General features: G+C 44.7%; 1 protein-coding gene across 4 annotated transcripts; it reads right to left on the bottom strand.

The window, feature by feature from the left end:
* Positions 1-9,842: 9,842 nt before the first annotated feature.
* On the bottom strand, positions 9,843-27,414 carry mybphb (myosin binding protein Hb). 4 transcript variants are annotated; one of them, XM_048255705.1, is made up of 17 exons: positions 27,202-27,414; positions 25,157-25,234; positions 24,767-24,823; positions 24,264-24,314; positions 23,921-23,983; positions 23,485-23,547; positions 23,054-23,188; positions 21,278-21,445; positions 17,758-17,846; positions 17,057-17,252; positions 16,431-16,570; positions 14,834-14,993; positions 13,915-14,051; positions 12,238-12,424; positions 11,638-11,688; positions 10,618-10,652; positions 9,843-10,379 (listed from the first exon to the last, which is right to left on the bottom strand). In XM_048255705.1, exons 1-15 carry the CDS (start codon positions 27,356-27,358, stop codon positions 11,660-11,662), a joined length of 1,710 nt encoding a protein of 569 aa, XP_048111662.1. In that variant the 5' UTR covers positions 27,359-27,414; the 3' UTR covers positions 9,843-10,379; positions 10,618-10,652; positions 11,638-11,659. The 4 variants fall into 4 exon arrangements, with proteins under 4 accessions (XP_048111662.1, XP_048111663.1, XP_048111664.1 ...); XM_048255706.1 differs by lacking the exon at positions 25,157-25,234; XM_048255707.1 differs by lacking the exons at positions 24,767-24,823; positions 25,157-25,234.
* Between the last annotated feature and the right edge of the window lie 215 nt (positions 27,415-27,629).

The raw sequence follows: 27,629 nt of genomic DNA, 5'->3' as shown, positions 1-27,629 counted from the left end.
CATTCACAAATGTACGTACATCTGTCCCAGAGTTTTGAAAACGTGTGTAAACAGTTGTAAAAAACTGTAATACTGTGTATTTCAACTTCTCTCTGTACCGTAACTTTCACTCTTGTATGGAAATACATAAAGCCTATGAAAGACAGAAGAGCGTTAGGTTTTGAGTAACAGTGTGTACATGATGTATCCAAAATGTCATATTATGACAAAAGTGTTTGTAATCTCAAAAGTGTTTGATGCAGATGATCACACACATTTTATACAAACATTAACCAATTGGTGAAGTCACGCACATGGTGTCAGAACTGTTTATTAGGGAGACTGCAATATGTATATGTATATGTATAAGAAATGACATCACCATCTGAGGTTAGCTGTCACGTCCACCTTTTGCAGACAACACTGTCATCTATTGTCCTTCAGATCCTTGCCAACTAGCCATTATGAATCTCCAATCCTCCTTAACCACTCTGCAAGGTGTGCTTATTGATCTAAAATGATTATTCAATGCACACAGAAAAGCTAATGCTCTTCCTCATATCCACTAGCCCGGTTGAAACCAGATCCTTCTCAGTCGTAACTGAGAGTGGGTCTGGGGAAGGTTTGTTCATAGCCCATTTCCAAAGGGCGTTCCCAAACGGACGTCAATCAAAATGCCTTGGACGCAATAGCAGAGGCCAAAAACCAATCAGAGCAACGAAAGAGACAGAGAGTGACGGAAACACATAATTTGCAACACTTGTCTGGTTGTAGGGAGAAGCAGGAAGAATTACCCACTTTTTAATTAAACGTAGGCTAATTTACAAAGACGTCGTGCCACACTGAAAGCTAATTAATAATATATTTAATAATATTTTGTCACTAGAATTTACATCTGCCCTCTGTCAAACACAATTGCATTTTCAGCTCTGAACAAAACCGTTCACATTCAAACGAGCATTTTGTTTCATTCGTCCTTTCTGGCTGACCGGGACATATAAAGCAGGAATGGGGGACGAGAGACTGAAACGTTCAAAGCAATTATGCCGGCAATTGTTTCAAGGCTAACACTGCAGTGTAGCATTCGAGTTATGCTCGCATAGCACACCAATTCAAAAGTAGCTTATGTGTTTTCTGTCGGCTACGTGTCCAGCTAGGCCTATAAATGAACAGAAAATCAAACCGTTTTCAGTAGCCTACCACTGTTGCAGATATCACATAGGTACCCCTTACATGTTTGTACAGTGTTGCATATTCCAACATAAGGAAGCAGTTAAGAAACTTCTAACTCCGTGTCTTAAACCAACGTGATAGCAGCTTCTTTTTTTAAAAACCCCGGCTTCTTCAACAGGGTGCGCTATCGTCATTGTGTAAAGCCCGCCTCAAGGGTTCTGATTGGTGCCTCGATCTAGGAAAATTGGAAAGACATCTCCAGAATAAGTCCCGCCTCCATAACTTCCGTATCCATCCAACTTCCGGCGTTTCGAAATATCATCTGTACTGTAGGTGGCGAAGTAGAAAAAAATGGTGGGCCGATTGGCCTACACACTGCCATCTAGTTTCCACTGGGTTTTTTGATTGTCGGTGCCATTAAAGTAGAAATATATCAGTAAGAAGCACTAAGCTAACGCACGCTTCAGACGCTGCGACTCCCCCAGTCAAGGTTGCATAGCAATGGCAATGTTTCATAGTTTGTCTTCACCGAAATGAAGTTTGTGACACCAGAGCCTGTCTACGGAGGTGGCACTAACCCTGCGTGAAATCATTATGTTTGATAGGTTGTTAATACATTCTGAAAACGTTACTGTTCTGATCAAGGTCATGCAAAATAAAATTATCGACTCAATATGATTCAGCCTCTGATTCCTAGTCTGCTTATCATTATCTGTTATTTGTGAAAAAAAATCTCATCTCGTCATGTCTTTGTCTTCGTCGGCAATTTCTTTCTTTTTCAAATATCTCAATAACAGCCAACAAACTCGCACAGTCAAACCAAAGTTAAGTCATGTTGAAAAGAGGCTGAACCTTGCAAACGATTTACATTTATAGACCACTGAAACCACGCATGAATCACACGTGAAAATGACCATCACGTTAGGTTGTGACTGGTTGGTTGTGAGCAAGATCTAATGCCCTCCTCCGCCCGCGTACATCGGAACTAGCTTCCGATTAGCATTAATAATCGTTTACTACTTAAACGGCACCGACAATCAAAAAATCCAGTGGAAACTAGATGGCAGAAGTGTGTAGGCCAATCGGACCACCAGCTTTTTCTTTGTCACCTACAGAGTTTGACAGGTAGGCTACGATCTTTCGAAACGCCATGTTATTTCCCATAGACATTTGACGACTGGAAGTTGGATGGATACGGAAGTTACGGAGGCGGGACTTATTCTGGAGAGGTCTGGGCTAGAATGTTTTTCCCAGGCTACAGATATACTACTGACACCAATAGCCTGCATATTTCCCCTCCTGAGTGGTTAGCTATGGAGAGAGTTCAAGAGCAGATATTTTGGCATACTGTGGGATATATCTTGCACTTTAAAGGGGAACTTGGCAACTATTTCAACGTAATAAACCCGTTTAGAAATCATTTGGATGGTTAAATGACCTGTTCCAGTGAAAATGGTGACTTTTCCCGCTGCCCCTAGCGTCCCCAGGCGGAAAACCAACCTTGCAACATTGCGACTACCGTCTCGTTAAGAGAAGTGAAAAAACAAGAAACTCGTTTTAAATCGTGTTTCTTACCTTGTAACATATACATTGTCTGCCAAACTTATGCTAACCGTTTTGCTAGCTTGTAAACAAATCCATGTGCTTTATCGTTACCTTTTTCCACAGTTTGAAATAGCATAATGCACAATTTCTCCAGCAGAGGCAGAAATCCTGCCAAGTTTCCCTTTAACGCAATTGACTTCGCGCAAATCGCTTTGTGGGCGGATCTTGGGCGCTGTCTGTCTCTATTTTACCAGCGGAATGTTGACTGTTGCACCCGACGCAAATCTAAAATGGGGTGGTCTGTGGCAGCTACTGTATATTATTCATGGGTGTGGTTTGGGCGTAACGTGCAATAAACCAATCAGAGCGTCATCTCACATTCCCTTTAACAACAGGCACGCTTGTTCCATAGCGGATTGCTATGATGATGGCGGATTTGCAGGCGCAACCAGGAATGGTTCACAGTGCTATAGTCAGTTGTGAACAGTTTGCTATTGATTTTTACTCTTGACAAAATGTAATACAGAAATGTCACTTTCCGATGTTTTGGGATCACTCTCACTGAATCACGAGCTTATGAATGCATGTTGATATTTTTGCAATGTAATCTAACATTACCTCACTATAGACAATGCAGATCTGTCAGATAAGCTCTCCTCTCCCGTGCTGCTGCTGGGGCATTTGGGTTAAATGGAATCGGCATGCAGTTCGTCTCATTAAGTCCTCTAATATTTCCTAATTTATGTCATCAACACATCCGTGATTCGTGGAAATGTGTTCGCAACACAGGCGCCCAAGTAAGCGCTCCTGCAGGTGTAAGCTACGGCTGTACCTTACCAACAGGCAACTAGAAACACTTTCCAAGTTGACCTAACTTTCCAACTCTGCACAGTATCCCATTAACTGCATGACAGTGGGCTATTTACAATACTTATTTTATGTAAAGTAGAGTTTGTAAACACGTTATCATCAACTTAATTCTCGCACAACTTTTGTTTGAGCAGGAGAGAGAATAACAATGAATGGACGCAGCAACTACAGAAATTGTAGCGAAGGCTACTTGCTGCTTTCTTTTACTGTCTATGGTTGCTGGTTAACAGCACATAATAAGCTTATTTAAGCAAATTCACAAACTCAAGACTTCAAGGCCATCATGGATATAAAACGTTTTTTGAAAACAAAGGATGGAGGGAACATAGCAAAGTGTTGGAGTTATTTCAGATGGGCTACAAGGTAGGCAAATTTGTAGAAAGTAATGCTTATAGGCTGATGTTAAAGCGCACACGATGTTTAAAGCCATACACGGTAAATTGCAACAAAACTAAAGGTAACTTTAGCCTTTATAGGGCTGTATAAAGTTGTCCAAATGAATAGGTCGTAATTAGGCGTTGTTGTTGTAAAGATATTGCATGTAGATGTACTATATAGACTACTAAATTTTTAGTTGACTAATGCACGAACAAAGACGGGAAACGGACAAATATTATCAAGGCTTTGAATGTTTCCATGTTTCCATGCTAAATGAAACACTTCATTCTAAATCAAACAGAGTTTTTGTCAGTTTTGGGTTATAGGGACATTATTTATCGCATGCAGCTCCGACCACACTGAAACCCCAGGACTCGGTCCATAACTCTTTATTACTGGGATACAGTACCCAGCATGGCATCCTCTGTGAGGAGGTTGGTTGGTCCTCTCTCAGAGAGATGTTGTTTTACTTAACATGTATTATTTAAATACTATTCACTTTTATTTTAGATCTTTTTGCTCATGTTTTTTGTTTCAAGTTTAATTTATGTACTCTCAGGTCTGTCTTGAAAATGAGATTGTATCTCAATGGGATCCATCTGATTGAGTAATTAAAAAAGGTGCCTGTAATAAATAAGGCTATACTATTCTTGTTGATTCACATATCCAATAGTTATACTTTGAAGGCTGAGAATGTGTTTTTTGTCCTCAGCCTCAAGTGTGCGAGACCCTTCCCCAGTCTTCCAGAAGCTACTGGACACTGCAAGACAGTGCTGCTGAGTGATTCTGCATCTGTAATGGCTGAGGCTGATGCCAGGGCTGTTGCTTGTAATTAATTGTCAGAGGTGAAGTGCCCGAAGCATTGACTCATATTGAGGCTCACCCAGCCAGCAGACTCTTCCAGATGCACTAAAGGCTGCTGCAGGAAACAGTCAAGGCCCTGTGAATGGGGAGTGGAAGGCCAGTGCTGTGTGCTTGGCCTAAGGGGTGTGTGTGTGTGTGCGTCCATGCGCGTGTGTGTGCGCGTGTGTGCCTCCGTGCGTGCATGCGTGCGCGCGCGTGTGTGTGTGTGGGCATGTGAGGGTAACAGTATTGATTATTGGTTCCTTTACTGGTCTTCAGTATATGTGTAAAAAACAGACGAAATGGTACTTTAGAGTGATTTTTGTTTTAAATTGCTTGCTTGCTTGCTTGCTTGCACAAAACAAATGAATAATAAAATACACAAAAGGGTGCCACAGCTAAATGAATTTGAGCATCCAGTTACAGCAGCTGTGTGTCCAAATAGCAGAACACAACAACCAAACCCTTACATCAAATCACATCAGTGCAAATCAAATCTATTGTTGTTGTGGTTGAGTGTTTTTTTCCACACTATTGACTTTTATTGAAGCGTTGAGTGTTGAGAACATTCACCAGCTACTTCAACCACATTCGACTCAGCCACAGTCAGTCCAGACTCTCCTCCTACAAGGATGGGAAAATCATCAACTGAAATTTAACAAGCTCCAAGTGCACTCTGATTGAAAATAAAAAAATAACCAAATAACCACCACTAATAGGATTTATTTTCAAAAATTAATTTAATGGTTCTAAAACGGTATATCCCCAATTTATTTTTTAATAAACATTTTTTGTACATTTTTTTTTCATGTAATTTCAGTGCAATTGTAATTGGGTTATTGTTATTTGATTTTTTGCTCAATCAAAACAGCAAAACTGCAATTTTATTTATATTACCTGAAATACACAATTAAATATCATGACATTAATGTTTTTAGGTTTAAAATGCTCCATTTTTAAAAGCATTAATAAGTCATGTTATTATATGTCCTTATATGTATATTATATATACACTGCTTTTTTTACTAATAAATAGTATAACATTATTCATTTGAACCAAAACATATTATTTTATTTGGGATAACCCAAACCCTGACATTCCATGCCATTGCCCTGTTTGGGCAGGGACATGGCTATGATGAGGGTTAATTCTCACATTCTCATGTTTGGACCAGGTATGGGGCTGACTTGGGAGAGGATGTATGAACTTGTAGTATGTTGCACCTCCCAGTAGAAGGTGCTCTAGTCTAAACCCTCTCCCTATACACACACCACAATCTCCTCCTCCATCTGTTTCCATACAGAAAGATGACCCACTGCCCTCCGTTACGTATGGGGATGCATGACTAATCATTCAATGGTCAATGGCCTGGTCAATAGCTCTGCCTCTGGGGTATGCTCTCAGCTGATCCCATAGACCCATGCCAGATCTGGGCCAGATTAGGGCCAGTGTCAGGACATCCTTTGGGGAAAAGACCAGGGCAGGACATTTAGATCATTGCAGCTGAAGAGTGTCACCCACAATGCATGAAAAGGTCAAATCCACCCTGACCTCTTTCTCTCTTTGGGGCCTTCGGCTCTCCATACTCATGTTTTGATGGACAGAGTCAATGGGAACAGCGTTGCCAAGCCGTCCAAGCATGATCCTCATGATTCACATGAGTTCCCTTTCCCAGGGTGCTGTGTCAGCCACTACACAGAACTGAGAGCATTGGCCTGAAAGGTGCAGTCTTGCTGCTGGCTGAAAGTACTGTAGTTTTAAACCATCGTCTGAAAGAACGCTCAAACTCACACTGCTAGACCATCGTGTGAGTGAGTGTTCAAACACACACCACATTGTCTGAAATAGGGCTCCAACATGCACTAGACCAGAGGTGGGTGGCCAAAAGTACAATTCCAAGCACATATTACATAAACTTAAGTCCAAGAAGCACAACTGTTTACCAGGTAATTCATGAAGTGACCTGTGCTGTGCACACAGGCACAGGCAACACATTGAAGAACTGTCCAAAGTAGCGAACCAGGTATGCACCAGTCCTGGACGTGGGTGAGGTCAGCTCTGGCAGATGTTATCGGGGCCTTTCGCTCATCCTCACCTGCTAAAAGCAATCCAGACAAATTGGCTATCTCAAGTTGTTTCTCTTCGAACGGGAAAGTCAAAGTGCCAGGGATCTCTCCCCACTACAGGCTCATAAATAATGCACCACAATGATAAACTGTGAGTCGCCTCACTAAACTATGGAGGAGGGAGACAGAGAGTCAGAGAAAGAGACAGAGAGGTGTGTATGTGGGTGTGTATGAGAGTAAGTGTGCATGTTTGTGTGTGTGTGTGTGTGTATAAGAGAGTATGTGTTTGTGTGTGTGTGTGTGTGTGTTTGTGTGTGTTTGTGTGTGTGTGTGTGTGTTGTGTTGTGTGTTTGTGTTTGTGGTGTGTGTGTGTGTGTGTGTGTGTGTGTGTGTGTGTGAGCGGATGAATGAGTGTCTGTAAGGAAGAGGCTGCTGGACAAACAGCTATAAACCTTATTGTGATGCTACAAGACAAAAGAGAGGAGAGGAGCGATCGGGATCAGCATCAGGGCGATAGTCCTGAAGACGACTGAGTGGACAAGCACCGGCTAGACGGATTGCATCTCAATAAATATGATTTCTGGCAGAGGCACCACACTCTCCTTGACTGCAGAGAGTGGAGAGAGGGGAGCAGACAGCAGGATTGGCCCAGCGGATTGGTCCGTCTCGTTAAAAATTCCTCAAATATCCTCCCGAGACTGCCACCCCCCCACACACACACACCCCAACCCATCCTCATCTGTCAGGAGAACCGGGCCGGCGAGCCGCACCAATTTAGTGAGAGTGCTGCTCCTTTGGCTCAGTCTCCATAAATCACTGCACACACACACACACACACACACACACACACACACACACACACACACACACAAACATGGCTGCAGTCTGTTGGAACACTGAAACATAGTGGAACAAAAGCCCCGAGCAAGGGTAGAACCACAAGAACCACAAGAACAATCTCTAATGAAAGATGACAATGGTGTAGTTTTACTTAGACCAGGAGAGTTGGTGTTGTTTTTTTGAGTTTCTGCAGCGCTTAACTTTATAGTAACCTTTCACTTGAGGCTGTGGGAATGCTCACATGCACGCACAAACACACACACACACACACATGCACATTATCACACTAAAAGACACATACACAGACACACACACATACACACACACAAAAATACACACACACACACACAAGCATCATAGATGTAGACAAACACAAACTCTCTCTCTCTCTCTCTCTCTCACACACACACACAAACGCATATGCCCTCTCTCTCAGTCTGTCTTTCCTTCAAAGTAAAGGTCACTCCTTCCTGTATGAATATCCATGTCTGCTGGAGTCTTCATCCCCTGAGCTCGCATTGACATTTCCTAACGCCTCTCTCTCTCTCTCTCTCTCCCTCACTGATGTGGACGGCCGAGGCCTTCTGCAGACACACATTCTCAGTCTCTGGGCTCTACGGGGCCCCTGTGGTCATCCTCCATTAACGGTGGGGCAGTGAGAGATAGGTGGGGAGTTGTGCTGTTAGCCATGCTGCTCACGTCGCTACCTGTATTCTACCTGTCTGCCTCACATGGTGCTTCATTCACCCAGGAGAGTGTCTCCAAACGAAGCATCCCACCTGAGTACCCGAGTCCTGAATAACAAAGTATAAATAGGAAGCTTCCTGCCATTTAAGTCTGTCTGGTATATGGATACAAACTCCTCAATGGCTTTGTGTGAGTGGGTCATTGTCATTCATGTCATTCAAAAATAGTAAGCTTCCAGCTATGATAGCACATAGTCTCCTTCCAGCCAGGCGCTAGCACCAATACCATAGTCTGGGTTATACGGATACAAACTCCACGATGACGTTGTGTGAGTGGGTCATTGTCATTCATGTTAGATGACATGTTGTCATATTGAACCCCACTCCAACCCCCCACCTCAATTTCTGTGATTACATTAGCATATCCACATTAATCTAGCCTTCAGTACCTCTGTGAACCAGCTGGGGGCATTAATGCTACACAGTAGCACAGTGAATCTGCTGCCATTCCTGAAATGCACAACAGGGGGCGATCTCAATGCACACTGCAGTGTGTCAGCCTATAAGAACTGATTCCAAGTCAGTCCCATTGTGCTGACTGTAATCTATGTTTAGAGGAATAGTGCCTACCAGTGCTGATCAATCATCAACTCTGCTGGCCTGAAAAAATGCCAAGAGGCTTACTTTTGCTTATGGATATGCTGCCACCTTCTGTTAAGACAGAGAATTACAGGACAGGCCGGTGCCTTTTCCTACCCACGGACAAGTGAGCCTCTAATCCTAAATTAATATCAACACATGACAACACTTTGACAGCATTGCTGATAGCTTACCCAATGTAACCAAGGACATAATTGTATATAGTGTGATCTATGATGAGATTATACCCATGGTGCATTTGGGTTTATGGGTTTTTACTACACCTTGATCCGTGAGGGATAAAGAGATCTGCCACCCCAAGTACAAGCTTAAAGAATTTAGAATCTCATCATGCTAGGTTGTTGAGACCTCCTCCGGTAGCAGCGGGTCAGTGGACCTGTGTCCAGACGTCCGAGAGATCGTTATTGTCCAGGGTTTGTGTGCGCTTTGGTGTCAGTGCGACTAATACTTATCCATATCTGTGGTTATGACGAGCATGTGTCACTATGCCTGGCTCTCATGGAAGCTGTGCTTATGACACAGGAGCCTAGCGCACTGAGAGTTCCCAGCATTCTGCTGGCCCAGAGGCTTCGTCCAGCTTCGTCCAGCTTGCGCCCGCGGTCCAGAGCACATAGAATGCCGAGTGTGCGAGTGACCTTCTTCCCAAAGAGACACCTCTTAATAGTGTCTCTATCGCCCCCTTGACGCACTGACACGCACACATTATCTTGCACACACACACACACACACACACACACACTCACTCGAGACATTACTGCATTACTGCACTGCACTGTACATAAATGACAGGGACACAATAAATAAGCCCATCTTTCCTGGCCTTCCAGCCAGCACTGACTTTAATCAAGTTGATGAATCACTCTAAAGTTCCTTCTGTTCAAGCCAAACATAACAAAGCTAACAAACAAACAAAAAAGTAAAGATACATTAGGGTTCAACGGTTTAATATTCATATTAACAAACATTCACAAGTTGACTTTTGTCCCCTGCAAGCCTTCAAAAATAAAATCATCCCAGGAGCAGAGAGCGGAAATGACCAGTGGTATAAGCTCAAGGACAGCCATAGGGGGATAATAAATAGAAACCAATGGACAGACAGCTGATCCTTTGTGTTCATGGTCTGTGTGTGCGCTACAGGCTAGCTATGAGTCAAGGTATTGTGGAGAGGGATGGACATGCGCTTCCTTTTGGTTGCTGCTTTTTCCATGAAAAAAAAGGGCTGCGGGACTTTCTGAGGTGCGGATCACCAGACGTCCACACACGCACACACACACACCTTCTACTTGATCCATCTATGAATATGTACATGTTGTTTCATCGTAAGACACTTTCATAATCCTGGGGAAAGAGAAGAGACAGGGATATAAATAGGAGAGTAGGAGAGAATATGTGCACGCACGCACACACACACACAAACACACACACACACACACACACACACACACCAACACACATACCACAGCCCCTGCCTCACACACACACACACACACACAAATTAGCACAACTCCCTTCACATAAACACACAGCAACTCTTGCTCAGAGGAGGGCTGAGGGTGGGCGGTGAAGTGATCCTCACCTTTCTTGAAGTCTGTGATCCCGCTGCTCCTAATTCTGGAGGGGGCGTGTGCAGAGAGGGGGGTGGAAGGAAGAAGAGGGGGAGGGGGGGTGCAGAGAGGGGGAGTGGGGAACAGGTGTCAATGCTCAATGCTCCTGAAATATTTTTAACAACCGTCACTGAAAACTGGAGGAAGTGTTCGAAGCAATACTCTTGAACTCATGTCCCAAAATAAAAAAAAGCACCAGTCACAGTGACCTTTATGGAGAGGAATCTCCAGGTACCTCGCAGCTACACACCACAGCCTCTGCCTCACAACTCACAATGGCAGTTCTGCTTTAAAGTACCATAATATCTAAAACATGTGTGTGTGTGTGTGTGTGTGTGTGTGTGTGTGTGTGTGTGTGTGTGTACGGTGCAAGGCTGTTTGAGGTGTTGGGTAGTGTTGAGGGTGGGGGGTGTAGCTATTGCTGAGTCGAGGTAACCTGATGTATGCTGTAGTGTAGTGAAGCGTGTGGACCCTTAAGGAGGCAACGGCGCTTTAATTTATGGGCACTACCATCTGGAGTCTTCCAGTGGGGGCCACCAGCGCCAAGTTTAGTGCACCCCCCATGTATGGTCTGCCCTAGGGGAAGACAGATGGTCCCAAGACCCAAATAGACAAAAAGGGACTTTGCCCTCTATGGCCTGCGTTTGGAAGGAGCCAGCCTGTGTGTGCAGACCTGCACTAGTGTTCCGTTTCCCAATGCAGGCTGCACTGCAGCGGAGAGCGTTCGCATCTAAATCAGCATTCAATTGGGAGTGCGCTTAGAACTGTTTGTTTAAAGAAAATGGGACAAATAATAAGGAGAAAATGGGAAATGTATGGAGGTGTAAATGAAACGAGACGCCCACTGCTAAGCGGCGCTAAGTGAGTCACGTTGGACTAGTGATTAATGTGAGCTCTAAACAGCCCAGACGGGCGGCTCATCTCTGGGCTGACGCGGAGCTGCTGTAAGCCGCAGCACAAGATTCCCCTGGGAGTCTGGATCACACACTTACCTGCATGCCTGAGGGTGGACGCTTATTTCTCTTTCTCCACAATCACAGGCTCTGTGTGTGTGAGAGACAGGAGAGAGAGAGAGAGAGAGAGAGAGAGAGAGAGAGAGACAGGGAGGAGAGAGAGAGAGAGAGAGAGAGAGAGAGAGAGAGAGAGAGAGCATAACATGATGATCAGATGAGTGCAGTGTGTTCAAACACACACACACCGCAAATACAACATTCACTTATAGTTACTCACTCATTCTCACACACATACTCACACACTCACATTCACACACACACACACACGGACCCTGGCCCAACACCGAGACGACGTTCTCCAGCGAGATAACAATCTAATATCAAGCCGTGTAGACAGTTTATTGAAAGGTATCGGACACAGCTCTCTAAAGGCTTCGAGCACCCAATGTTATAGTATGTGATGTAGTGAATGGACAATGGGTCCGAATGCCAAGCAAGGCTTTGATGGAGCCAAGAGTCCCCTAATAGACATAGAGAGACAGGTGGCCAAACCACAGGCTGTAGGGAGACAACAGACAGTGTGGGTACATTTGTGTGTGTGTGTGTGTGTGTTTGTGTCCATTTGGACGGATGACCTACGTTTGACCTCCAGCTTGCAGGTGATGGTGACCTCTCCGAGGGCATTCTTGGCGCGGCAGGCGTAAACACCACCGTCGAAGCTGCCAGGCTTGCGGATCTCCAGAGAGACGATTCCCTGGTTGTTGATCTGACGGAACTTGGGGTCTTCGCCGATGATCATCTGGTTCTTCATCCAGACAATCTGAGGCTGAGGAGGAAAAAACGTTTAATGGTCATTTCAACAGTCCTGGAGCTACCGCTGATAATCATCTGGCTTTTCATAATCGCAGGTTGGACAGGCCTGGGGACATGTCTAATGTTTAGCAATAATAGACCCTCCAATCATCAATAATCAATCACAATCACAATCAACTTGAACTGGTAAAGTGAAGTGCTGTGCTGTATATTTGTACTGTGCTGTAAAAAGTATTTGTGTACTGTACTGGAGGTTCTTTGGATGGAGGAGTCTGTTGAAAATAATTGGTACCTAGCTCTAAACTACCTCTCCACTATCCATTATAAATGATACAGACAAAAGAAACTATCAGATCATTGTAGTAAGATTTTTGCAGAGAAAAGCTATAACGAAGTTTCTTCAATGTACAACATTTCGAGAGTGTGTCTATCCATCAAGTCCGAGGAACGGGGGAGGACATGGCATGCAAGAAGACATGTTATGTGCGTAAGACGTAGTAACCAAAGTTATTTCCCACGCAGGGGGCAAAGAGATCGCTGTTATGCACACCCTCACACAGGGGTTCCAAAGGCAGGGTGCTAAAGGTCCCGCTGCCCCCTGTCGGCCCCATAAACCCCTCTCCAGTTCCTGGGGGGCAGGAATGCCAGTCATGTGACCCCAGGGCGGTCTTTCAACACCCCCTGCCCCCCGCCCAGGTGCCAGATTCTTGAGGCACAGGCCCTGGAGAACGTCAGAGAACATCTCCCCACTGTCAGCCTCTCACACCCATTCTCCAAAGGTTCTTGACCCCAAAGACAGGCCTAAGCCACTACTAACAGGGACCCAGATCCATCTGCCCCCATCTCACCCTCTTTGCCTCTGGCCCAGCGGTTTGGAGAATGGGCATGTCACTGTCCCATCTCTTCACTAGGAGCTAGGGTGGGATTCTGTACTTATGGAGGTCAAGCCAAGACTTCCCTTTTCAACATTCTATACCTTCTCCAGCTGTTTTATTTTCTTCAAAAGCATTCTGAGCATATAGTTCCTGTTCATTCTGTCTGATTGTTGATTATGTTTAGTATTTATTTAACATTATTTTATTGTTTATTTTTTTATTTTCTTTTCTCCCTTTTTGGCTTGACCTAGCCTATATTCTGTAAACAATTACATGTACCATCGACATTGTTGTGTGGCAATAAAGTCTAATAAAGTCTATCTATCTGTGTCTTGCCACAACGCAGTACAAAATAAATAAAGATTTCTGGCATGTCAGAAATTTTCGTCAACTGTCTCGTCGTGTGAGGAGTTAGAATGTATAGTGTTACCACAGCAACCACTACCAATTGAAACATGAAACATATGTGACTGACAGAAATCCCACAGTGTCTGTCCATCTTAACTGAGATCAACATGAGATTATTTTATTGTGGTGATTGAGTTTGATCCTGAGTCTGGTGTGGCTCAGTCATGGCCAGCACCTATCCCAGAATCCACCTGTGCGTGCGGACGGTTGTTATGGTTACCTTAGGGCAGCCTCTGACAGAGCACAGGAGCTTGGCGGTGTATCCCACAGTGGTGCTGCGGTTGGGCATTTCGGTGGTGAACTTGGGAGCCTCGCTGAAGTCGTGCTCCTTGTATGTGGGAGGCTTGTAATCGATTCCTGCAAAGCGAGAGCAGAAAAGCAGAGAAACTCACGTGAGAGCGTGAGGGGGACACGCATTCACACAGACTGGGACGGTGGACTTATATCCACAGCAAGATCAGCCATCACAGAGCAAATCTCCAAGCAGGCTTATTTTCACCAATGTGACAAAGGAAGGAACTTTTACATTCCATGCATATTCTACTCTTAAGATTACAAACAATTAATTGACTGTGTATCAAATGAATGACGGATTGAACAAATGAACAAATTAACGAATAGATGAATTTCTGTCTGCTGACATGCATGTTTATGCATTGAACTCGTCCTCTTAGAATTATAAGGTTCTACCTGACATTTTTGTCAAAATTGAGTTATTGACATATTCTTATTCTGTGACACTTTAATAAGGTGAGGTGAAGTGTTTCTTGTAGTTGTATACATTTTTGGACTATATCTAAAGAAGTTTGTTCCGTTTATCAGTATAACTCTATGGAATTCAAAGACTTTGAAGCTCAATATCTCAGAACTACTCAGAACGTAGATAGAACCCTATAATTCTTAGGGGACGAACTGCAGTTTCAGAGATTCAACTTGTAAAATGTATGAAGTATATAAGTTATAAAATGACAAAGAATCTGTCTTACTGGTCTTTTTCTTATTTTTCAAAACTTTTCCCGGCTGGGAATTGTTTTTGGCTGGCTGGGAATTGTTTTTGTTATTGTTTTGGACCTGCGCCCCATCATCTCCCGGGAGACTCTGGGAGCCCTCGGAAAGCGAGCGCGGAACCAGAGTCTCACCTGTCTTCAGGATCTTGGCGGCGTCCTTGGTGCAGGTGGCCTCCTCGCTCCTGCCACACTTGTTCTCAGCGTAGACGCGGAACTTGTAGGAGTTGCCCATAATGAGGTCGGAGATGGTGGCATTCATCCTGTGGTAGTGCTCAACCACTGTGTACCAATCCTGCCAACACACACACACACACACACACACACACACACACACACACACACACACACACACACACACACACACACACACACACACACACACACACACACATGCACACACACACACACACACACACACACACACACACACACACACACACACACACACACACACACACACACACACACACACACACACACACACACACACACACAGGATTAGGTGACTAATAACCTGTACGCCAGTCACTGTGATAATACGGCCCTGGAGAGAACAGTGTGATGGAGTGGCATTTCTGGAGCCCAGCTAGTATATTTACATTATATCAATGTCCATGTATTTGGCAGATGAGTTAGCTAGGCGACCTGTGGAAGTGAGCACAAAGCACTAATTCTAGTCCACATAACAAGTGCTAGAGTGAGCAATGATTTCATCCATTAGAACAACTAGTAGAGCAAGGTGCTAATGACACCCTGCTCATATGTTGGGCACCCAGAGTGCACACACACACACACACACACACACACACACACACACACACACACACACACACACACACACACACACACACACACACACACATGAGAATGTGTTCTGTAAATCTGAAGATTAAGCTGTGTTAGATAAAAGCACAAGCTACATGAATATCTGGCATGGGCCTGGCAGCATCCGTTTCCAAACACAGCTGCTGTGTCTAAAAGCTCCCTGACACGATCTGGGCGTGGAGAACACAACAGCATTGGCCACAAGGACGCACCCCTGTCAACAGTGTGATCTGCCCCTTCATCACGAAAACCCATCGCTGAGGGCACTGTCTGAAGTGAGAGACCAGTGCTGCTCACTGTAACAGATATGCCTTGCATTCCAAACAAACTGACCCTGGAAAGAATCTGAGCCTGAACTGGACCATAGCCATTCCAGTCAGATCTGACTGGAATGCTGGTTTTGAAGGCACACTATGATCTGTTCTGCACACTTAAAGTGACACCAGGCAAGCCTGATGCTTTTTCTCTACAAAACTCCCCCTCGCTCGGTCTGAAGCTCTTTTCCTTTTCTTTGCATTTTCGGTCAATGGGTTATCGCTACCTTTTAGCCGGCTCTGCCATTATACACACGTTTGCAACAATTGCTAGCATTTCGTTAGCCTGCCTCTGTGCTGTGGATGCAGGATGTAAACTGATCCTGCTTCGAAAACGTTGCCTGATGTTCCCTTAAAGAATAGCCCTACTCAATTAAGAGGACACCCTGACCTGAACTGACTCAAACTGAATTGCATAATATAGGAAAAAAATGGAAATGCTGAAAAACAAAAACAAAATGATACTGGTGTGCATTCAGTTAAGCATGGTTTAAAGGCTATAACACAGTCTCTGCATGGGTTATAATATGCACTTGTAGGAATAGACTACAGGCCTCCTGTCTACAAGTGAACCATGTGAGGTCTCTCACCCCTGTCTTTTGGTCAGCCTTCTGGATGGTGTAGCCGGTGATGGTTGTGTTGCCGTTATCCTTGGGCTCGGTCCATTCCAGGGCGACATTGAAGCCCCATGTGTCTGCGATCTTCACACTGGCAGGAGGGCCAGGCAACTCTGTGGGCCAGTTACATCATATGCGTTTTCCCCCACTGTGCACTGACATGTTGATTCAGTTTGTGTCCTAGTTAGTTTTAATTTGACTCTTTATTTCACACTTAATTCAGTAGCTTTCTTCTGGTTCAGTTGTTCACTGAGCATCACCTAAATCAAACCCAACTCCTAACCTTTAACCATGAATCGTAGTTACCGAACTTGGACAGATAGTTTGTTTATAATCTGTAGATAATCTGTAGTCTATGAGAGACTATCCAAGTAAAATGTGGCCACAATAATATAATACATTTAATTTAAAATAATACATAAAACATATTAATATAATAATACATACAAATACACATATTAAAACCTGACTATAAACGAAACCTTTTTTACATTTCTTTCATATTTTAAGTTTGAACCCTTATGGAAGTAGAGGACAGGTAGTGTGAAAATAGGGAAGTCCAAAATAGGAAAGTTAGAGTTTGTGTGTAACTGACTCACCACAGATCTGGAGGATGAAGGAGGCCTTGTCCTCAAAGCTCTCCACCTTCACCGTCATCTCATAGGTGCCAGAGTCATCCCTCTCCGACTGACGGATGAAGAAGATGCTGTCGCGGTCGCTGTTACGCACATTCACTCTCTTAGTGTCCAGAGGCTCGCCGTCCTTGGTCCAGCTCACAGCAGGTGCAGGTTTGCCCTGCATGGGGGACATTGGCTCTTAGGAAAGTCTCGCCAGACAGCAGCTGACTCTACATTGTTTCTGACTCAAAACTCCTGAGCTAAAAGAATGACTGTTGATACTCTACTGTAGTAAATCAACTGAGCTGTATTACAGCGATAACTACTAAATGTCATGACAGGCTAGAGGTAATAAAACAAGATATTAAGAAATTGCCAAGGCAAAAGGATGAAAGTTCAAGTACACTAGTACACAAGAAAGAAAGTTCAAGTACACTAGTACACAAATACACTTATAGTAAAAATCAATGAAAGAACATCATAACATTGAATGAAAGGAATTAAATTAAATGGATGAAAGAACATCTGGTTTCTTTTATTTTCATAAAATGCTACCGTGGTTATTGAGTTTTAAAAAAAAAAAAACTTGAATTGTGCGCTTAAAAGTATTATGGCAGTCAGTGTTAATATTCATGGGCACTTCAGACGTGTTGTGGGAGAGTGCTCAGGAGAGGCTCACGTACAACGAAGGGGATGACGATGTTGATCTTGTCGCCGACGCCCTTCACGTACCTCTGCCTCAGGAAACGGGGCAGGCGAATCTTGGGACGCTCTGCGGGGACAAAGAGCCATCTCATCATCTGTGCGTTACAGTTCACGCCAATCACTTTGCGATACTAAAGGTCTGAGGAGCCTGAATGAATAAGTGTGCAAATCCAAGCAAGATATTGAAACTATACAGCTGATGGCCTACTGGTTAGCACTTCGGACCTGTAACCGGAGGGTTCGAACCCCGACCAGTAGGCACACGGCTGAAGTGCCCTTGAGCAAGGCACCTAACCCCTCACTGCTCCCCGAGCGCCGCTGTTGATGCAGGCAGCTCACTGCGCCGGGATTAGTGTGTGCTTCACCTCACTGTGTGTACACTGTGTGCTGTGTGTTTCACTAATTCATGGATTGGGATAAATGCAGAGACCAAATTTCCCTCACGGGATCAAAAGAGTATATATACTTATACTATACTTATACTTATACTGATAGCAGCGTTAATGTCAGCTACATATCTGGTAATACTGGAAAGAGACATAAATGGCAAGTGTTTGGCTGTTTGTGGAATTATTTAGGTTAACGAGAGAATAAGAAACACCAGCATATCAGGTGAACTGCACCATTACCCCCAAGTGTCCCAACAACTTTTTACACTTGACTTGATAGTGAGCTATCGTATGATCCAAACACTCTGTGCACGCACAGTGACCACGGCCGTCACATCAGGCTGGTAATTCCACCCTCCACTTAACAGGTCCTCAGCTTGACCTTAATACTGTATGGAAAACCACTAGGACCACCCAAGTACAGCTAACCCAAGCTGTGCTAGCAAGGGCAAAGTTGTTCCACAGAGTAGAGAATTTCTGTGATAATCCAACATGAGGCTTCTGTGGTATTTGGGGATTAAAGGAGTAGTCTATGAACATCAAAGTTATGTCGAGTGCCATAATTCACCTCTTCAAATGAGTGTTCACATACTCTGCACACACGCTCTGCAGTATTCCCACCAATGTGCCTGAAGGGAGCACACCTGCTGGGCATGGCATGGCCATACTGGAGCCCGAAATAGCCACACTGTATCTGACACACACACACACACACACACACACAACCACCACCACTCCAACTAGTAGCATATGATGGAGATCTTGGGTTACTACATTTCATGAGGAATGAGGCATGCTGTATATCTCTATCTGTATCTCTACCCCACCCACACACACACACACACACACACACACACACACACACACCAGCAGCTGGCCATGGAAGTGAAGAGGGACAGAAAGATTGACTGGGTTCAGAGGGGTTAAGAGTGATCAACTGAATTATCACTTGACAAACTCTCAATGGGTGACTAATTACAATAATAACCGCTTAAAAACACATATAACAAATGGTGTCCCTTTCATGGAAAGTTATTTTATCCAGCTGTATCAGGCATTAAGAAAGACAACACTCTGAAAGTGCAGACTGTGGAGCACTAATTTGACAGCCCCTCTAAAGGATTCAATTCAATTTCCACTTCCATGGAAACGAGATTACAGTTGGCTTCAGATAAGCAACAATTATAACTGCAGCCGTTGTACATCATGAACATCGTCGTCCTCCTAGAGGAGTTTCGGAGTTTATTCTGAGAGGGTGTGCAGTCTCTGAATAAATTCATTTTCTCACAGGGAGTCCTGTTTTTTTGTCAACCGGTAGATTGAAGGCCAATCAAACACCCTTAAAGTAGTTTCACAAAAAAATCTAATTCCTTCAGAGGGTGGCACATCAGGACATTAAAGATTTCTTCCAACATGACCACAGCCCAAGAAACACCAAAGGTTTCTGAGTTTCTAAGCAGCCCTTTTTTGTTTTGAACAGCAGCGAGCCACCTCCATGTCGCATCCGAGCTACATCCGGCCAAGCTCCGGCCCGACCCAGGGCTCAGCTGCTGTCCGGGTGACCTGGCATGACTCCACGCGGAGGACGAGAGCCGCAGCGTCCAGAGATGAAGAGCCGGGCAGAAATCCGCGGTATGTTTTTAGACAAACAGAGTGGTGCATGGAAGGTGCTGGGGGCTCGGGGGGAAACCCGAGATTGTCCCTTTGGGGCCCCTGGTGCACTGCGTGAACACACGGGAATTTCCCCCCTCCGCCCCCAGCCATTCACACTTGTCACCATCGCTCGCTGAGAGGCCAGCTTGACACCGCTCCAGCGCTGGATTTTACCAGTGCCTCAGAAGCCATGCTAAAAGTCCACAATGCAATCCGTGTTAATAGATAGTGCTTCCCAGCGATTTTCCAAGGATTTATGTGTCAGACTGCTGTTATCCTGTGAGGAATTTTTCATAAGAGGCCTCCTTGCATGTAGACATACACCGTTTCTGGAGAGTTGAGTTGGAGAAGTTTCCTGCACCACTGCCTCCCATTCAATTTGGTCGATTGGACTCAAGTTACACTCCTATGAACTTTCCATCACATTTCATCCCATCTAATTCTTTCTTTAGATCCTCATTGACGTCAAGATGTGAAACACAGTGCATGAATTAACATGGCATCTATGCAACAACTGGTAATAGAATCCTCTGAGTTCCACCGTGATAATCAATTGGTTTGTCTGCTTCACAGGTCAGTCTCACAAAGGCCACCTACATTTGAAATCATTCATTTTTAAAGCCAGCATTTAGTGTTGAAGTAGATGTTGCAGTCAAGAGATTTAGAGGTTTAAAAGGCGACCTTTTTTGAAACACAGATGATGTTACTGAACAACTAAAGTGTGCTGTCATTGACATATATGGCTGCTGTAGTTTTGCAACTTAAATTAGTGCAAACAATCACCAAGTTCATATTGAAAATGTCACTTTTGGGGGGGTTTATAACTGGAACATGACACATGCCATTTTCCTCAGTCATCCAATATTATCCAGGCAATACATCTTGACGATGTGATCTCTTTGGGCCCTGTTTCAACGCTGCAGACAGATATTCCACATTTGGCCCTGGCGTTCACTCCAGTGAGGACCTGCATGCCTGAAAGGGAACACCTCGCTACAACTGAACACCGGGCCAGAGGGGTGTCAGGTCGATTTACCTGTCTGTCAGCTTGGCAGGGACAGCGGTAAAGGAGAAGCTCTCTCCGCTGGCTCCTGTCATGGGGACCCAGTCCTTGCCCAGGGGAAGACCAGAGACGTGGGACATCTGAGGCCAGGGGACATCTGAGCCGTTCCTGGCGGCCTCTGATCTTAAGCAGGGGGGCTATTTCTACAGTAGGCATGAATGCCAGCAGTAGGCAGGGGCTGTTGTGTACAGGGCCTTGTAAGCAGTGTGCAGTGTACAAGAGGCCCTGCAGTGAACACAGAGGTGCAGCATGGAGATACGGTCAGGATCAGGAGGCCAAGGTTGCCAGTGACCATTTGCCTAGTGACCAGCCGGGCGCTTTAAGCCGGTCATTGGTTTCCTGACTGTGAGTGCGACCGTGAGTGTGTGGTGGCGACGTGACGTCATGACTTACCACCGACCTCCTTCACCAGGACCGATTCGGGGAGGGCAGCGGGGGGGCTGCGGCCGCCGGGGTTCATGGCGACAACGCGGATGTTCAGGCGGTCGCCGGTGGTCTGGTTCTTGATGACATAGCGGCAGGAGATGGTGAGCTCTTCGTTTGCGGCCTTCCAATCGTCAGCTGGGGCGGGGATGACACAAGTTTAGCAGAATGCCTGGACCTTTACACCTAGCAAGGCCCAACAACAACAACACAGTGGATTACAGCCAAAGTCATGACTGTCTGAGTTTTCAGTTTATAAAGTCTTCAGCACAGTCATGGTACTCAAATAGAAACATATATTAACTCATCTATGCACTATTAATTAACACTTAGCATGAACATACCTTTTATTATTATTATGATAATATCACAGCAACAGACTTTCATTAAACAGTAATTAATGACATTGAAGAGAATTTAAAATCCCTTCACATCCCTTGTTAAAGTATTTTACATTGTTATATTTTGCTGTTCCACCACTCTACCACAATTAGCATAAGTGTTCCTGTATCTACACTGGCTAAGACAGGTGCTAACACCATCATGGCTGACCCCAGCCAAGGAGCCCGAATACTGATAAAAACTCATATGGATAACTTAAGATACTTTAGATAAACACACATTTGAATTAGTAATGTAAATGTTTACTAAAGACGTTTAAATAACAACATTTAGTTATATCAGAAGTAAAGCCTTTGGATGAGTTTAGTTCATGTTGATAATCAAAATGAAGAAAAAAACTGATAGAGTTGGGTTTCTCTATGGGAACAGGACAGAAGAAAATGCGTCAGGGCTGATGATTGCTGACGGAGTGACTACATAAAAGTTTTCCTGTCCATCCCGCCAGGATTGATGCAGAGTTAATCAAGTAACTTGAGATAAGCATATGTTCCTTTCTACAGCATTTCTTCTTGGCCCAGAGAAAACTGGACACTCGTCTGAGGCCCAGGCTGAAACCCTTGTAACCTTATAGGGACATAAATAGATGGAGGATAAATCTACGGGTGACGCATGGGGAACAGCTGCCACTGATAGACTTGACCAGTCAATAAAAGCGTAATTTACAATTCCCTGTGTTTAAATTAGGGACCAACGCTGGTATCGTGTGGCGGTATTTAAAGATGAGGACATCATTGGAAGCAGGAGCAAGAACCTGTCCTTGTTAAACGTTTGGGCTGGCAGTAGCTAAGGTTGAGCATACACTCCGAAATCAGATCATGCGAACTATGCTGGGCCATGCTGAAACCTATCACTTTGTTAAGTAGCTGCTGAGGTCTCTCAATACTGCTTACAGTCACCAGTGAGACTGTGCTTTTGGTGAATTTCATTCAGTCACTGAGCATTCTGGTAACTGCTGTGTTTGCTTTGGTCAATCTTGTTCAAATGTGTGAAGAACTAGATAGATGGCTGCCTGCCAAATTGTCTCTTTAGAAAGGACTCATATAATATGAACATGTCTGTAACATTCAAAATAATCCAAATGCATGAACGTCTAATGCCTTGCTCTTGCAGACTCAACCATATGCTGTGTTCCAGACAACTCTAAAGTCAGAGGTCGTTTACGAATAGTGTACTAGTAGGAACTCTGACTTTGAGTAGCGTTCCAGAGTACTTTTTCCTAATAGGACCTGGTAATCTCGACTCTGAGTTGGCCTGTTTACTTCTGTCTCCAACGCACCATTCAACACTCTTAACTGTGAACTGGACGTGCCTGGGGGTGGGTATGGTGGTACGATGTGGACTTACTTCCTTCCTTGGCGATCTCAATGGTGTAACCGTCCAGACCGTCCTTTCCAACGGTGGCGGGAGGTCTCCAGCTGATGATGACCGTGGTGTCGGTGACATCCTCCACACCCAGCTCAAGGGGCTCACTGGTGGGCTCTGGCAAGGGTGCAGAGAAGACAACAATCTCACCAAATACACACACAATGAATGTATGATGAATGGATAACGAAAAAAGCTTTTATTACACCTATATTACAACATATTACCCAAGTATTCTACACACACACAGTATACACAGTGCAACATAAATAATCATTATATACAGTATTTCTACAGTGTTATTTGATTATCTGGGTTGTTAATGAGGTCAAAGGAGGTCAAAAGATTGGACCACTCATAACAAGTTCAAGACAGAAAGACAGACAGACATACAAGTGTGATGGATGTGTTACCTGGGGGAGGAGGTGGTGTGGGGGCCTTGACTTCCTCAACAGGTTCAGCAGGGGCGGCTTCACCTGGATTCCACAAGTAGGCGGGTGGTGAAAGTTAGTGGAGGCAGGCGCAATATTGGTCTTGAGAGGATATACTGTATGTCTACAACACATCTATCTCTAGCCAAACATTGAATGTGTTCTTTAAACCAACTGATTCTAATGTGGACAGCTTTTCAGCCAGGTAGATGAGTTAATTATGGTTATGGTATGGAGTGAAGTGCCAAATCAATATATGGTAGGACTTCTACATTCTGAAGCCACGGTTACCCACCCTCTGTCTACCGGAGAAGTTTAGCTGCAAGCACTATAAACTATGTTGTCAGTAGGTCAGAGTAGAATAAGACTGGTAGCCTAGTGCAGATGTCCACATGTGTGGTCTGTGATGGTGCTTTACCCTCAGCAGGAGCTTCTCCTTCAGCTGGGGCAGGAGCTTCTCCTTCAGCAGGAGCAGCGGCAGCTGGTATTGAAATGTTAGACAGTGGTTATTAGCAGTGGCCAATGCCTGAGTTCATCCTGAAAGTTCATCATGGCTGTGGAATATACCATGAAATGAAGATAGGAGGATCATAGCTATGTTGATTGTACCATGAAATAAAATTATGATTGTGGCTGTTGACTATGCTATGGAAAAGAAGTTAGCGCAGTTGTTATTAGTGGTATCATGAATCAAGAGTGGATCTGGAGAATTGGTGAGAGAGGGAGTCAGGAACCAGGTGAGGTTGGCGTGTGGTCGTTACCGTCAGCGGGCGCAGCATCAGCAGCAGCTTCCTCAGCGGCTGGAGCGGCGGCTAGCATTAGATGTTAACAACAGCAATAGTTAATAACGAGTAGAATGGTCATTTAGGCTTTGCAGTGCTTTGCTTTGCTACTAAGTATTACTGCAGAAAGTTTTGCGACCAGAATAGAAGATTTAGCTGTACCCATAAAGCAATCTGGCCAAAACGGTTGGTTGTATTTTATAGGCCTCAGCAAAGTCGTCGGTGTTGCTCATTTTAGCAGTGCCAACAAATTGAACTAGAGGTATACTTATTTGGCCCAATACACATCAAACAGTAGAGTTTGCCAAGCTTTTACATCATGGAATCTGTCCATGTTTTTGGAATAGTACAACTAGCTGCAATTGGACAGGATCTTTATCAAGTGTAGTTCAAGTGAACACCGCTGACTTTGCTGTTGGTTTGAAACAGTTTGGACGATCATCACAGGTGATGAGGACAGAAACTGATCCAGGTGAGTTTACCCTCGGCAGGTGCCTCTGGCGCAGCAGGCGCGGCGGCCTCCTCGGCAGCTGGAGCAGCTGGTGTTAAACGGGTGGCATTAGTGAAGGGCACAAATTGCAGGAGAGCGCAGAAGATCTAGATATGGTGTCATATAATCAAGAGCTACAGCAGGGCAGGAATGTTAGACATGGTGAGCAGTTGAAGTAGGTCCATTACCATTAGTCATGCTGCTGTACTGTTATATCCTTTTGAGACTATACCCAAGAGAACTGTTGCATTAACAGTAGTGAGAGAGTGCTTATTGTGTTGCCAGTAATTATGCTGTTTATCCTTGGATATTTGAACTGTACAGGTGACTGATAGAAACAGTGAGTTGTAGTATGTCATTAGTGCTGAGACTTCTCTGTTACCCTCGGCCGGCGCGTCAGCAGGCGCTTCAGCGGGTGCTTCAGGAGCGGCAGCAGGGGCCTCTTCGGCTGCAGGGGCGGCTAGTGTTAAAGGTTATCAAGGTTAGGCTCAAAAAGCAGGTAAGGCAAGAAGCCAAGAACTGCAGCTGCAAAAGAAATGACCATGAGGCCAACATCAGACTGAACAGGTTAAGTCAGAGGCCGCACTGTGAGTTTTTAAGAGCTGCTGTTAGACAAATAGGCTACAGTTGGGCAATTTTACCATGCAACAGGCTAGGGGCATCTTAAGCAATAAAGGATTGTGTTGCGCTATCAGTAGGCCTACTGCTGTGACTTATGCCCTTCCATATTGTTACACTATAGAATGGTAGTAGCAATAGAAACTGGACTGTTGCAATAGGCAGGAGCTTCCTCGGCTGCGGGAGAGGCTAGTGTTAAAGGTTAACAGGGTTAGGTATAAAGCATAAAGCAAGCCAATAATTGCAGCTGCAAAAGACATTATTGAAGAGTTGGCCTACAGAAGACTGCATAGGCATAGGTTAAGCCAGGGAAAATACTGTGTTTTTGTAAATGCGAAAAGCTGTAATAGCCTATTAGAAATGGCAAGTGGTTTTGGTAAGGCATTGTTAGAAAGCAATTGGCAAATCACATATATAAGCATAATGGTTAGAGCATAATGGTTAGAGCCTATGTGTCTCACTAGTACAAGCTGAATGTGATAGTTTTAAATAAGGCTGCAACTAACTAATATTTCCACAGTGGATTAATATGTTGAGTATTGTATGGGAATAATTGATGATTAGCCTAGTTGTTTAGCCTGGAAGCCAGCCCGAATTGAGTATTGCTATGTCAGGCTAAACATATCAGTAATGATGAAAAATGTTGATCAGTGTTTCTCAGTGTTAAAACTTACACAAACCCGCATAAACCAATGACCAAAAACGTTGGTGGTTCATTTAGTGTACTAGTCGTAAACAACAACGAACTAATCATGAATCGATAGCAGCCCTAGTAGGCTAGTAAGTCATTAGTGGTGAGTCAATTTTGTTACCCTCGGCCGCGGGTGCGGCCGGCGCTTCTGCAGGCGCTTCAGGAGCGGGAGCAGGGGCTTCCTCGTCTGCTGCGGCTGGCGTTAGACGTTATACAGAAGGGGGTTAGTCCTGACGAGGCGAGGCAGGGTTAGTGTGACAGCATTAGAGGATCTAATGAGCTGGACACCTGGAACCAGAGAACGTGCTAGACATTTTTATGTCTGGCTCAACCAAGCGCAGTCAGTATTCGCGTCAGCTTCGTAGGTGCAAGCAATAATTATGCATCAAATGAATGAAACTGGGTTGTTCCCAGAGTGCAGTACACATTATACTACAATATGGCGATATTATTTTCTGAAAGCCGGTCAGTAAAAGCCTTAACGATGGTAACATGCTAGGGTCAACCGAAGCATTGGGGATAATGCTGTAGGCCTAGATGATTAAAAGGCAACATTGCATGAGACACGATCAGTAAAAAGCAGGGTGCGCAATGGAAAGTCGTCTTATTTCTGGTAGATTTAGAGAGACAGTGATAGAACACGGCTCGAATTAGTGTCGGTCAGTGTCTCAGAGTACAGTGAAACACAGGCGCATTCATTCACGCAGAAGTAAAAAGTTCAGTGCCACCGCACTTGTGCAGCACCGGTTTACCGACCAAACTTCATGGCTTTTGCAATGGTGCCAAAAGCCTTCTCTATGCGTAAAAGATGTGTTGTGGTAGGTAGCGACCATGCCGGTTATAAAAAGAGGAGGTTTCTGTTGGAAGTGGAATACTTCAGATGTATGATAGGTGTCTTCAGCTGCTTCTTTACTTAAGTTGGGAACTGGATGCATATCCTTTGAAAGATGTTAATTATTTAAACAAAAAGACTGTCGAGTCCATATGCCATACTGGATATGGAGTTATCTACAGGGAATTGATTATTTTTTCCCTTTGACTGAAAATGTGGCGCCGTTCGGTAGTTATTTGAAAAAGGTCGCTGGATATCCCCTGAGGCGCGCTACACCGAACACTACCTTCAGCTGGAGGAGCTGCTTCAGCGGGAGCAGCCTCTGCGGGGGGAGCTTCAGCAGGGGCCTCGGCTGGTGCGGGCTCAGCGGGTGCCGGTTCTGGCTCTGCTGGCTTTTCCTTAGGCTTGGCCGCCTTCTTGATAGGGGCTGGCTTGGCTGGCATTTTGTCCGATTTAGAAATCCCTCTCGCCACAAAATCCGTTGACTGCGGCCACTCGAGGGGTGACAGGAGATTTAAAGGGCAGCGATGTGTAGCCCATAGACACGAACTCCACCCCTCGTAAGTGTCAGGTATCCACTGCCAGGATAAGGCCACACAGCACTGGGCGGCATGACAACCTACAGTTCTGCACTAATAGCACTCTAGACAACCCGGCTGGAGTTTCCGCATGTAGGCTACAGCTCTGAAAAGACGCGTTTCAAAAATATAGGCC

The sequence above is a fragment of the Alosa alosa genome, chromosome 10 (assembly GCF_017589495.1).
Source record: "Alosa alosa isolate M-15738 ecotype Scorff River chromosome 10, AALO_Geno_1.1, whole genome shotgun sequence".
NCBI classification, from domain to species: Eukaryota; Metazoa; Chordata; class Actinopteri; order Clupeiformes; family Clupeidae; genus Alosa; species Alosa alosa.
Note: the sequence above shows the minus strand (reverse complement) of the source record. Positions and strands in the feature narration are given on the sequence as shown.

Excerpts from the sequence above, each read along its gene's own strand:
- mybphb (XM_048255705.1), bottom strand. The coding sequence starts at position 27,358 with ATGCCAGCCAAGCCAGCCCCTATCAAGAAGGCGGCCAAGCCTAAGGAA. Across the intron at positions 23,189-23,484 it reads CACACCACCTCCTCCCCCAG|AGCCCACCAGTGAGCCCCTT; the intron begins GTAACACATCCA and ends CACCCTTGCCAG. Across the intron at positions 17,253-17,757 it reads ACATCGTCATCCCCTTCGTT|GGCAAACCTGCACCTGCTGT; the intron begins GTACGTGAGCCT and ends TCCCCCATGCAG.